Here is a 13,682-nt window from a genome sequence, read left to right as displayed (position 1 = left end):
TCACACACACACAGACACACACACACACACACACACACACACAGACACACATCCACACACTCCTCTTTTGCTCCCTCACTCACTCATATTCTCTTCCTCACTGCTGTCCTGCCAGCCGCCATCTTCCCCGCCTCCAATAAATTTTTTTCTGTCTTCCTCTTTCTAAAGAAAAAGGATCTTTAGAGCCTGCCCCCTTGTGTTAAAGGGACATTTTCCAAACTGGTTTGTTTTGTATCTCTTGTTGGACCCCTTTGTGACAAACAGATGGGAGGTTTTCATTTTAAGGTCTTTGCACTTAGTTTTCCTGAAACAGACCTCAAATTGTCTTTTTAAAACAATTCCACATGAACCTCGGAAGTTGTTGTGGGATGTGGTTGGGTCTTTTTCCTTTGCCTTTCTCCCTTTGTGTTACAAAAATACAAAACAAAACACAACGGAGGGGAGAGAAGGGGAGGGGAGAAAAAGGATGCTAATTTCTTTGTAGTTTGATAACACATTTTCTGAACTCTTTATGTCAACAAATATTAATGAGTACTTTGCACTAGGTTAGGTACTAAAGAAATCAATTCTGAGAAAGAAAAAACACTACCATTATCTTTATGGAATTTAAAGTCTAGTGAGATGTTTATATTTTTGTATTTACATACATATTATTTTGCTCTGAAGAACGTAAATATCAAAAGATGACATAAAGTTTAGCTCCAAGTTTGACAAAAATTTGTGAAACCAGAGATGATGTTAAAGATACTTAACAACCAGTATGGCCAGGGCATAATCAGAGGAGATACCAGTCACTCTGTGTGGTAGGCAGCTTCTCAAATGGCCCCAATGATCCCCATCACTTGGTATCCATATCCATGTGTAATCTCCTCCCCTTGAGTGTGGGCTGGATCTAGTAATTTGCTTTTAACCAATTCAATGTAGCAAAGCAATGTGATTGGGTTCTAATCTCATTTCTGAATTTAGGTTATAAAAGACTTGCAGAGTCCATCTTGCTTGCTTGTGTTTCCTCTCTCTCTCTCTGGCTCTTCTTACTTGCTCACTCTGATGAATTGCTGCTATTTATTTTGTTAGCTGCCATATGGAGAGGTCCACGTGGCAAGGAACTGAGGGCAGTTTCTGGACAACAGCCAGCAAGAAGGACCTGAAAACCTCAGGTCTACAACCCACAAGGAACTAAATCCTGCCAACAGCCATGTAAATGAGCTTGGAAGTGAACATTTCCCCAGTCAAGTCCTGATAGGCCTGTAGCTTCAGCCAACATCACAACTGCAGCCTTAGAAGAGACCTTAAGACAAAAGAAACAGCTGTGCTGGAATTCCTGACCAATGTTTATTCCCATGAGGCAATAAACATTGTTGTTTTACTCTACTATGTTTGGGGATAATCTATTATTCAGTATCAGACAAAAGGAATGGCATATCATATTAGTTAATGCTGCAAAATATCAGTTACTATTGGAAGACTTTAGCATGTCATTTTTAAAGCATCCCAGATCTGTTTCCTCTACTCCACAAAGCTTCATCTGTAACACAGAAATGTATACTGGCACCAAGCAGAGCACTCAATAAAGGAGAATCCAATTCCTGGTCAAGGCCCAAATCCTGAAAATTTAGAATTCTGCATCATAATCCTGTATCTCCCCAGCTCCTGAGCTTATTTTTGGCCTAGCTAATGCCCCCTGGGTCAGATTTCACAGACCTTAGGTTTTCTCTTCCAACAAGCTTTTGTGACCCTTCCCTCAGATAAATATACTCCCAGTTATTCCAAAATAACCACCCGTTCCAAGAACTGGCTTTGGTTTTCAAGGTTCCTGATCCCACTAGACCTTACCAGTGGAGATAAGTTATAAATGGAAGGAATCTAAGTTAAAATGCTTCTCAACCATTCGTTTCTGTCTCTATTTATCTGCACAACTTGTCCCTCAGGAACATCTTTGACCCAAACAACTTTTAGAATACTTAATAATTTTCAAGCAGGAGAAGTTTACCCCTGGTCATGGCTATATCCACTCTGGAAGAAGGGAGGGGGAGGGGAACGGACAAAACAGTTTTTGTTTTTTTTAAAAACCCTTTTGAACTTATATCTAATGCTCATATGAGGTTTGCCAGACTAAATAATCTCTAAATTTTCCTACTCTAAATTTTTACAAAATGATAATTACAACTGAAACGTTCAGAAGAAGGAGATATCTAGAAGGCTTAGTGGCATTATTCTCATACATTTCTGAAATTTTGTTAGATTTTATTTCAGGAGATATGGATTAAGCATCATGGAACATCAATTTAATAATGATCATACAACCTAATTAACATCTACACCACTGACAACTACTTTTTTGTACAATTGGAATATTTATTACAAAATAGTGTGAACATATCATCATTAGAAACTAAACATGCCAGAAGTCAGAATTTGCCTAATTGGAACACTTTGGCCCAGAAAGCAGTATAACAATATGTAAGCATATTCTGACATCTGGTGGTGAGTGCAGAATCCTACACTTTAAGAACTTAAAATGACATCACACATGATCTCACTCATTTATGGAAAATAAAGAACATTATAATCTGATGAACAAAAAGATAGATACAGAGGCAGTAAAGCATCAAACAAACTGTCAAATTACAGCGGAAAGGCAGTGGAGTGTTGGGGCCGGGGGGAAAGAGATCTAACGAAGGACTTGTATGCATGCATATAAGCACAACCAATGGACACAAGACACGGGGGGCGGGGAGGGGGGTGGGATGAGGGCATGTGACAGGGGTTAGGGTAGCCTGGGGGAAGGTAAATGGAGAAAAAAAAAGGGAGATATATGTACTACTATGTGTAACACTTTAAACAATAAAATAAAATTCAAAAGAAAAAAACAAAACAAACAAAAACAAAGTGATGCAAAGCAAGGGACTGAATCCAAGAATACTCTATTCAGCAAGGCTATCATTCAAAATTGAAGGGGCAATCAGGAGTTTTGCAGACAAAAAAAAAAAAAAAAGGCTAAGGGAGTTTATTACTACCAAGCCAGCAATGTAAGAAGTGCTAAAGGGACTATTATAAAAAGAAGAAATAGAAAGGCAAGAGGGAACACAGACATAAAGAATAAAAATGGCTACTGACATCACTGGAAAAATCCTCTAGACAAAAAAATCAGGAAAGAAATAGCAATCCTAAATGACTCACTACATCAGATGGACTGAGTCGACATCTGCAGAACATTTCACCCCAAAGCTACAGAATATACATTATTCTCAAGTGCACATGGGACATTCTCAAAGATAGACCACATATTGGAACACAGGCAAAGTCTCTCTAAATTCAAGAAGACTGAAATCATATCAAGCATCTTCTCAGATCACAATGGTATAATATTAGAAATCAACTACAATAAAAACAATTTAAAAAATTCAAACACTTGGAGGTTAAATAGCATGCTATTACCAAAGAGATCAAAGAAGAAATTAAAAGCAATTACAACGAAAACACAACTATCCAAAATCTATGGAGCACAGTGAAAGCAGTCCTGAGAGGGAAGTTCATAGCATTGCAGGTCTACCTCAACAACAACAACAAAAAGGTAATAAATTATCTAACTCTACAACTTAAAGAATTAGAAAGAGAGCAACAAGAAAAGCCCAGAGTGAGCAGAAGGAAGTAAATAATAAAGATCAGAGCAGAAATAAATGAAATAGAGACCAAAAAAACAATACAAAAGATCAATGAAACCAAGAGGTGGTTCTTTGAAAGAATAAACAAGATTGATGAACCTCTAGCCAGGCTCACCAAGAAGCAAAGAGAGAGGACCCAAATAAACAAAATCAGAAATGAAAGAGGCAAAATAACAACTGACCCCACAGAAATACAAAGGATTGTAACAACAACAAAAAATTACTATGAAAAACTCTGTTCCAAAAACTGGTCAACCTAGAAGAAATGGACATATTCCTAGAAAAATACAGCCTTCCAAAACTCAATCGGGAAGAATTAAAAATCTGAATAGGCTGATAACTATGGAGGAAATTTAATCAGTAATCAAAAAACTTCCAGCAAATAAAAGCCCTGCGCCAAACTGCTTCACAGGGAAGTTTTACCAAACATTCAAAGAACTAAAACCTATCCTCCTCAGACATTCCAAAATATTAGAGAGGAAGGAACACTTTCAAGCTCTTTCTATGAAGTCAGCATTACCTTAATCCCAAAACCAGATAAAGATACCACAAAGAAAGAGAATTACAGGCCAATATCTCTGATAAACATAGATGCTAAAATCCTCAACAAAAGCCTCGCAAATTGGATCGAGCATTACATTAGAAAGATCATATACCATGACTAAGTGGGATTTATTCCGGGGATGCAAGGATGGTACAATATCCGCAAATCAATAAACGTGATACATCACATAAACAAACTCAGAGATAAAAATCACAGTCATATCAATTGATGCAGAAAAAGCATTTCACAAAATCCAAAACCTTTCTTGTTAAAAACTCTCAGTAAAGTGGGAATAGAGGGATCATACCTCAACATAATAAAAGTCATATATGATAAACCCACAGCCAACATCATACTCAAAGGGCAAAAACTAAAACCATTTTCCCTAAGAACAAGAGCTAGACAGGGATCACCACTACTGTTCAACATAGTACTGGAAGTGCTAGCCATAGCAATTAGAAAAGAAGAAGAAATAAAAGGCATCCAAATTGGAAATAAGAAGTAAAACTGTTATTATTCGCAGGTGACATGATATTGTATATAGAAAACCCTAAAGACTCCATCAAAACACTATTAGAGTTAATAAATGAATTTGGCAATATAGCAGGATACACAATTAACACCCAGAAATCTATAGCTTTTTTTATACACCAATAAGGAACTCACAGAAAGAGAAACCACAAATACAATCCCATTTACTGTTGCACCAAAAACATTAATAAACACAGGAATAATCTTAACTAAGGAGGTAAAAGACCTGTCCTCAGAAAACTACAGGACATTGAAAAAAGAGATAGAGGAAGACATAAAGAAATGGAAGAATAGCCGAAACCGGTTTGGCTCAGTGGATAGAGCGTCGGCCTGCGGACTCAAGGGTCCCAGGTTCGATTCCGGTCAAGGGCATGTACCTTGGTTGTGGGCACATCCCCAGTAGGGGGTGTGCAAGAGGCAGCTGATCGATGTTTCTCTCTCATCGATGTTTCTAACTCTCTATCCCTCTCTCTTCCTCTCTGTATAAAATCAATAAAATATATTTAAATAAAAAAAAAAAAAGAAATGGAAGAATATACCATGTTCATGGATTGGTAGAATCAACATCATTAAAATTTTCATACTACCCAAAGCAATCTATAGATTTAATGCAATCCCCATTAAGTTACCAAATGGCATATTTCACAGACCTAGAACAACCTCTCCAAAAATCATATAAAATTTAAAAAAAGACCCCGAATAGCTGCAGCAATCTTGAGAAAGAAGAACAAAGTAGGAGGGTCACAAATCCAGATATCAAGCTATATTACAAAGTCATTGTTCTCAAAACTGCCTGGTAGTGAAACAAGAAGAGACATATAATATAGACCAATGGAACAGAACAGAGAATGCAGAAATTGACCCAAGTCATTATGCTCAATTAATATTTGACAAAGGAGGCAAGAGCATAAAATGGAGTCAAGACAGTGTCTTCAATAAATGGTATTGAGAAAATTGGACAGATACATGCAAAAAAAGAAAACTAGACCACCAACTTACATCATACACAAAAATAAACTTAAGCCCTAACCGGTTTGGCTCAGTCAATAGAGCATCGGCCTGTGGACTGAAGGGTCCCAGGTTTGATTCTGGTCAAGGGCATGTACCTTGGTTGCAGGCACATCCCCAGTATGGGGTGTGCAGGAGGCAGCTGATTGATGTTTGTCTCTCATTGATGTTTCTAACTCTCTATCCTTCTCCCTTCCTCTCTGTAAAAATCAATAAAATATATATATTTTTAAAAACGTCAAATGGATAAAGGACATAAACGTAACATGGGAAATCTTAAAAACCTTAGAGGAAGCCATGGGCAGAAAAATATCAGACATATGTCGTAGCAATATCTTTACAGATAAAGCTCCTAGGACAATGGAAATTAAGGAGAAAATAAACAAAATAAAAAGCTTGTGCACAGCAAAAAAACAAACAAACAAAAAAAAAACACACACAAAAAAAACCCCATCAACAAAACAACAAGAAAGCCTATTGCATGGGAGAACATATTTGCCAATGGTATATCTGATAAGGGCCTATTCTTTCACTTCTAGGAATATATCCCAAGAAATCAGAATCACCAATCAGAAAGGACATATGCACCCCTATGTTCATAGCAGCACAATTTACAATAGCTAAGATTTTGAAACAGCCTAAGTGCCCATCAGCAGATGAGTGGGTTACAAAACTGTGGAATACTATGCTGCTGTAAAAAAGAAAGAAGTCTTAACATTTGCAACAGCGTGGATGGACATGTAGAGCATTATGCTAAGTGAAATAAGCCTGTCGGAGAAAGATAAATATCATGTGATCCCACTCATTTATGAAATTTAATGAACAACATAAACTGATGAACAAAAATAGAGCCAGAAACATAGAAGCACAGTCAAACTTCAGAGGGAATGCAGGGCCAGGGGAGAGGGGAGGGGCCAGGGCGGGGTAAGAGATCTACCAAAGGACTTGTATGCATCTTTATAAGCATAACCAATGGACACAGACACTAGGGGGGAGAGGGCATGTGCTGGGGGGTGGGGGTGACCAGGGAGAGGTCAATGGGGAAAAAAAGGAGACATGTAATTCTATATGTAATACATTAAACAATAAAGAATAAAAAAAAGAAGAATCAGTGCCCATCAGTATGTGACTGCTTAAAGAAATGATACGTATAGTAGAACAGTGTGCAAGGGCAAGAAGAATTAAATGAGTGAAGCTCTTTTTTTTTTTTTTTACACAATATGCAAAATGATTTTATTAGTTACATTATATAATATTCATTTTTTTCTAATAAATTTTTATTGTTCAGATTATTACAGTTGTTCCTCTCCCCCCCCCCCATAGCTCCCGTCCACCGGTTCCCACCCCACCCTTTGCCCTTACCCCACCCCCACTGTCCTCATCCACAAGTGTACAATTTTTGCCCAGTCTCTTCCCACACTCCCCACACCCCTTTCCCCCAAGAATTGTTAGTCCACTCCCTTTCTATGCCCTTGATCCTATTATATTCACCAGTTTATTCTGTTCATCAGACTTTTTATTCACTTGATTTTTAGATTCACTTGTTGATAGTTATATATTTGTTGTTCATAATTTTTATCTTTACCTTTTTCTTCTTCTTCCTCTTCTTAAAGAATACCTTCAGCATTTCATATAATACTGGTTTGTCGGTGATGAATTCCTTTAGCTTTTTCTTATCTGTGAACCTCTTTATCTGACCTTCAATTCTAAATGATAGCTTTGCCGGGTAATCTTGGTTGTAGGTTCTTGCTATTCATCACTTTGAATATTTCTTGCCACTTCCTTCTGGCCTGCATAGTTTCTGTTGAGAAATCAGCTGAGTGTCATATGGGTACTCCCTTGTAGGTAACTGTTTTTCTCTTGCTGCATTTAATATTTTCTCTTTGTCTTTTGCCCTTGGCATTTTAATTATGATGTGTCTTGGTGTGGTCCTCTTTGGATTCCTTTTGTTTGGGGTTCTCTGTGCTTCCTGGACTTGTAAGTCTACTTCTTTCACCAGGTAGGGGAAGTTTTCTGTCATTATTTCTTCAAATAGGTTTTTAATATCTTGATCTCTCTCTTCTTCTGGCACCCCCATAATTCAGATGTTGGTACTCTTGAAGTTGTCCCAGAGGCTCCTTACACTATCTTCATATTTTTGGATTCTTTTTTCTTTTTGCTTTTCTGGTTGGGTGTTTTTTGCTTCTTTGTATTTCAAATCTTTGACTTGATTCTTGAGATCCTCTAGTCTACTGTTGGATCTCTGTATATTATTCTTTATTTCAGTTAGTGTATGCTTAATTTCTAGTTGGTCCTTTTTCATATCCTCGAGGGTCTCACTAAATTTATCGGCGGTTTCTAGAAGATTCTTGAGTAACCTTGTAACAGTGGTTTTGAACTCTATATCCAATCGTTTGCTTTCCTCCATTTCTTTCATTAGTGACCTGTTTCTTTGTCTCCGCATTTTGGCTGCTTCCCTGTGTTGATAATATGATTTTGTGTGCTAGGTGTCCTATAGGGTCCAGTGGCTCAGCCTCCCCAGTTACCTGAGGTGGACACTCTTGGTGCACCCCTTTGTGGGCTGTATGCACAATCTTGTAGTTAAGCCTTGATTGTTGTTGGTATCACAAGGATGAATTGACCTCCAGGCCAATTGGCTCTGAGGATCAGTTGTGTCTATGATGGGAGAACTTCTGTGTTGGAGACACCCTTATGGGGCAAGACTTGCTTCATTGGGGCTTTGGTGCTCACTGACTCTGCCCCTTGAGTGTGTCTCTTATGGATCTGAAGAGTTGTAGTCTGGATAGTCTCTCTCTGACCACTGGGTACACTGGCTCTTGGTTCTCCAAGGAGAGAGGCCACCCAGCAGGAGCTATAGAGAGATCTGCAGATTCCTTCTCTTTGTTTGGGGTTTGGAGGTGCCCAGATGAGGCCCAGCTGTGAAGCATTGCAAGCTGCTGTCAAGGTCTGGGTCTTCTTTTGGAGGCTCTGGGGCTCTTTGACCCAGCTGCAATACGTTAGGTTTCAGATTGCAAAGGGCCAGGCCATTCATATGCAAAAGCCTCTGCGCACAGCTTGGGTGGGGTTGTAAATTGGGTTGGGCCTGGTCTCAGGGAATCACCAGGGTGGAGCAAACAGCAATGGCTGACCATCAGCCCTGCCTGGAGAAGTCCCGTGTCTCTGTATCCTGCGGCACCACGCAGGAACAATGATCGCTGCCAGCACCTGTGAGAGAAAGCCGCCCTCGAGTTCCGCCTGATGCCAGACAGTCCAGTTTCTCCCCGTATGAGTCTGGATCCCCAGTCTTGCCCGGAACTGGAGTTCAGAGCAGTCAGGAGCTTGTATCTCCCTCCCGAATGAAAAAGACAACAGCGTACTCAGTTGCCAGCCCTTTCCACGTGCGCGCCTCTGTATCTCTACACTTCACTTCTGCACCTCCGCCCCTCCTCTGAGTCTCAGTGTCCTTTTCTCTTTCCTTCTAGTTGTATAATTTCCACTCAGCCAGCCTTCCCATGTTTCTGGATGATACCCATTTTGTCTTTTAGTTGTAGTTTTGAAGTGGTTGTGCGAGGAAGCAAATTCAGGTGTTTACCTATGCCGCCATCTTGGTTTCTCATGAGTAAAGCTCTTTATGCAATATGAAACAATCTCCAAAGTATTATTAATTTTTTAAAATATTCATAACAGTGTGCATGTTGTCTTATATTTATGTTAAATGGACAAAACAACATAAACATATATTAATCAGATATGTTTGCCATAACATATCAGAAACTAGTCTAGTTTCTTGGAGGAGAATATTGTTTCTGGGAGTGAAAATGAATGACCAGGGGACAGGGTTTAGAGGGAGAGACTTTTTACTGTATATCTTCCTGTATTTTGAACCATGTAAGTATATTAACTATTCAATAATTATTTAATAACAGAGGCCCGATGCATGAAGATTCGTGCAAGAATGGGCCTTCCTTACCCTGGCTGCTGGCACTGCCTTCGCTCTGGCTGGAGCCGCCTTTCTGCCTTTCCGCCTTCCCACGCTGCCCAGAGGTCTGGAGCAGCTGGGGCAGTGCGGAACGCCTGCATCGTCACCATGGTGATGACACAAGTGTCCCGCCCTGCCCCCGGCTGCTTGGCACCTGCATATGCAAATTAAACCACCATCTTTGTTGGGTTAATTTGCATACTCACTCCTGATTGGCTGGTGGGCATCACGAAGGTATGGTCGATTTGCATCTTACTCTTTTACTAGTGTAGATTACAAATGTAATATGCTTTTACATAACCCTAACTTCAAACAGCTATTATCCAATCATTGTTAGGAAAAAGATCAGAACACTGATTATGACAAAATCAAAATATTTCAGTTGGTCACACTTTGGCCTCCAAATAAATAGGAATAGGATTCTGTATTCTTCAACAGATTAAATTAATTATCTGGAGGACTACTTGTATCTAAATCAGTTTGATCCAGTTTTACTTGATGCTGAGTATGTAAATGAGTTCTAACAAATCTCTAACTTAATAAACATCTGATATTAATAACATTAAAGCTCTTGTTGGTTCAGGTACCATCTTTCTGCCTTTTTTTTTTTTTCAGTGAATGAATTTTTTTTTATTGTCTAAAGTTTTACATATGTCTCCTTTTTCCCCTATTGACCCCATCCCACCCCCCCAGCCATTCCCACCCTGGGCAAGCCCCCTCTTTGGTTGCTCTCTAACCACCCCTTGCAACCTCCCATGCCATTTGTCTCTGGATCTATTTTTGTTCATCAAATTATGTTGATTATTATATCCCACATATGAGTGAGATCATGTGATATTTATCTTTCTCTGACTGGCTCATTTCACTTAGCATAATGCTCTCCAGTTCCATCCTTTCTGCCATTTTAAAAAATGTATTTTTATTGATTTCAGAGAGGAAGGGAGAGGGAGAGAAATGTTAATGATGAGAGAGAATCATGGATTGGCTACCTCCTACATGCCTCCTACTGGGGATTGAGCCTGCAACCGGACAAGGTGCCCTTGACCAGAATCGAACCCGGGACCTTTCAGTCCGCATGCCGATGCTCTATCTACTGAGCCAAACCAGCTAGGGCTTTCTGCCATTTTGCTTATAAACCTTTTGTGTCTAACTTTTTAAAGGACTTAACTCCAGAGTTGTTCTATAAGAATCTTACCCTTCTACAGTTTATCTTCTCCTAAATATAAGGAGATAACTTCTACAAGGTAAAAATGCAAGATTGGCTCTTTAGTTTTCAGAACAAAATATCATTCTGTCATCTACATACCTAGTAACTACCAGAGCAAATAGCTGTTTTTTAATTAACACAAATACCTGGCCTGCAGAGGTCTGAACTGTCCTTATCAGAAGTTGATACATGTTCTTTAGAGGAACAAATGCAAAGTGCTTCTCAAACATTTGCAATGAAGGATTCTTCTTTGCAGGGGGAGTGGCTTTGTAATCATGGGAAGATATGGGGGCTGAAGCAAATTGCAAAAGTACAGAATTTCTTTGAACTTTCAAGTTTAACTTTTAAGACTCCTCACAAACTTTACACTCTATTTTGTAATTCATCTTGTTTTAGTACAGAAAGGCTTTTTCAGTATAGAAAATGATGAAAATTCCAAGTTCTCCCTTGGAATATTTCCCTCCCAAATCTTTTAGACTGTGTTGCTATTTATTATATAGTTTGCCATTCTCTTATCATACTGCTGTAGATTGAAAGCATGAATGTAGAGAATACGAAGTAATTTTTTTTCAAATTATCCAGGTTTTAAATAAAATTATAACTATAAGGCAATATACCTCTCAAAAATGAAGAGATATAATTTATCTTTTTATCATGCATTGTACTACGTTAATCTTCAATGGTTTTACATGCTTAATTTTATCACTTCAAAAGTAATTAACACCCCATAATAGGCTACACATACTATTTTTATTTATTTATTTTTTTTTGCTATTTCCACTGAGCTTAGGGAGGCAATCAAGGTATCCAATGAATTCATGATTGACCTCAGCTGAGAGAAACCAAAAAGAGTTCTCTCTTCCTTTAAAATGTATTCACTGTCAATTGAACTATTAGTATCAGAACAGTGTATTTCAGCACTCAAAACTAGAAATCATTCCAAACTGGAAACCTCAATAATTAAAGTGAATGCACATAGTAATTACTTAATGTTGTATGTGAGAACTGTGGAAGCCATAGTTAAAACAAGACTTGACTTACCATTCTTTGTCAAGTACTCCACGATATTCCCCACTACAGCTGGAATGCCATTCTCCGTGAGTCCCTGCTGTTGAAGGTCTTGGAGGCTGACGCCAAATAACTTTTTATAGGTAGAATTCTTCTGCTCACTTAGTGGCACTGCCACTATCTTTTTCATGTCTTCTTTCAGCCGAACTGTGGCTTTACTTTGCTTAAAAGAGCGTAAGAAAAAAGAGCAGTCAGTCATTTTTACCACAGGAGGTTGCATGGTTACAACACACACACCTGAATTAAAATGTAAGCTTTTGAAAACAGATAGCAGTAGTCTTCACTTATTTTTACTCCAACTCAAAATCTCTAACATCTCTCATGTGTTGCTCAGTGTTACAAATGGCTCAGTGTTACCACTGACGTCACGGTTAAAAGGAGTGAAAAATAATGAGAAACCTAAAGCCACAACGTAACTGTAGCTAAGGGAGGGAGCAATACAGTGCAGTATCTAAGATATATTACTACAGTAACCCAGGGTTGTGACTGGTTAAAAGGCAAATAAAACATTTGTACGAACATTGAAACTTCATGCAGATCCTGAAACAATAGAAGGTTTCTAAAGATAAAAATTTATCTAGATGCCATTTAAGGCAGCTTTAATTTGCAAAGTTAGGATAGATATGTATATAAAAATGTGGAGTAAACATTTATTTCTCTGACATGATTATACCTGTGAAGATCTCAGCAATATTTTGTCATATAAAATCAACACAATTCTCTTTGAGGTTCAAAATGCCACATCTCTGAAACAGCATAATTTTAGGTAGTCACAATTTTAAAAATTCCAATAAGACTGTTCATATTATAAATATAAAATGCAATTTACATTCAATTAATTCAAGTTACCAACACAACAAAAAAAATTCATATAAATGTATTTTTTTTCCTTTTAGCAGAAATTTGTCCCCCAAGGAAGTGTCATAAGAGATAAATGTTAACATGGTTTAATATAACTAAGTGATCTTTTAAAAGCATGTGCATCTATAAGTCTACATACTGAAAAGAAAGATGGCAAAATGAAAACAATTTTATTTGGGGACAGATAGCAGGTTGGAGGAAACTCACTTTTTAAGAATAAATGTAGCAATTAATGAAAGTATTATAAGGGCAAGATTATGTAGTTGTGACATTCTAAAAGTAGAAATATTACTTCCATTTTAGAGTTGAGGAAGCAAAGATCAGAGTGTTAAGTAATTTGGTAAAAGTCACAGAACTAGTAAGAGTTCCATCCTATTCTAAGTCCATGTTCCTCTCCCTAATTTAGATTTGCATTAATGATATAGGGTAGTTGGTGTATAATTATAATAACACTAGAGGCCTGGTGCACGAAATTTCTGCATGGGGGAAGAGGGGTCCCCTCAGCCCAGCCTGCACCCTCTTCAATCTGGGACCCCTCTGGGGATGTCTGACTGCCAGTAGGACATCCGGCAGTCGGACATCACTCTCACAATCTGGGACTACTGGCTCCTAACTGCTCACCTGCCTGCCAGCCTGATCACCTCTAACCGCCTCTGCCTGCCGACCTGATCACCCCTAACTGCCTCTGCCTGCCGACCTGATCACCACTAACTGCCCCCGCCCCTGCTGGCCTGGTCACTCCCAACTCCGCCCCTTGCCGGCCTGGTCGCCCCCAACTGCCCTCCTCTGCCATCTTGGTCGCCCCCAAGGGAATTCACTTCCATTGCAGACATAATCCCA

The 13,682-nt window shown here is 38.7% G+C and overlaps 1 protein-coding gene across 5 annotated transcripts in view; it reads right to left on the bottom strand.

Moving 5' to 3' along the window:
* Positions 1-13,682, bottom strand: part of FAM13A (family with sequence similarity 13 member A) — a 296,829-nt gene that overhangs the window by 245,585 nt on the left and 37,562 nt on the right. For all 5 annotated transcript variants that reach the window (XM_079771464.1, XM_079771467.1, XM_079771465.1 and 2 more), the window contains one exon: positions 11,955-12,144. In XM_079771464.1, coding sequence (XP_079627590.1) covers positions 11,955-12,144 — 190 coding nt within the window. The remainder of the gene's footprint in view (positions 1-11,954; positions 12,145-13,682) is intronic.

The sequence above is a fragment of the Cnephaeus nilssonii genome, assembly GCF_951640355.1.
Source record: "Cnephaeus nilssonii genome assembly, chromosome: 1".
NCBI classification, from domain to species: domain Eukaryota; kingdom Metazoa; phylum Chordata; class Mammalia; order Chiroptera; family Vespertilionidae; genus Cnephaeus; species Cnephaeus nilssonii.
Note: the sequence above shows the minus strand (reverse complement) of the source record. Positions and strands in the feature narration are given on the sequence as shown.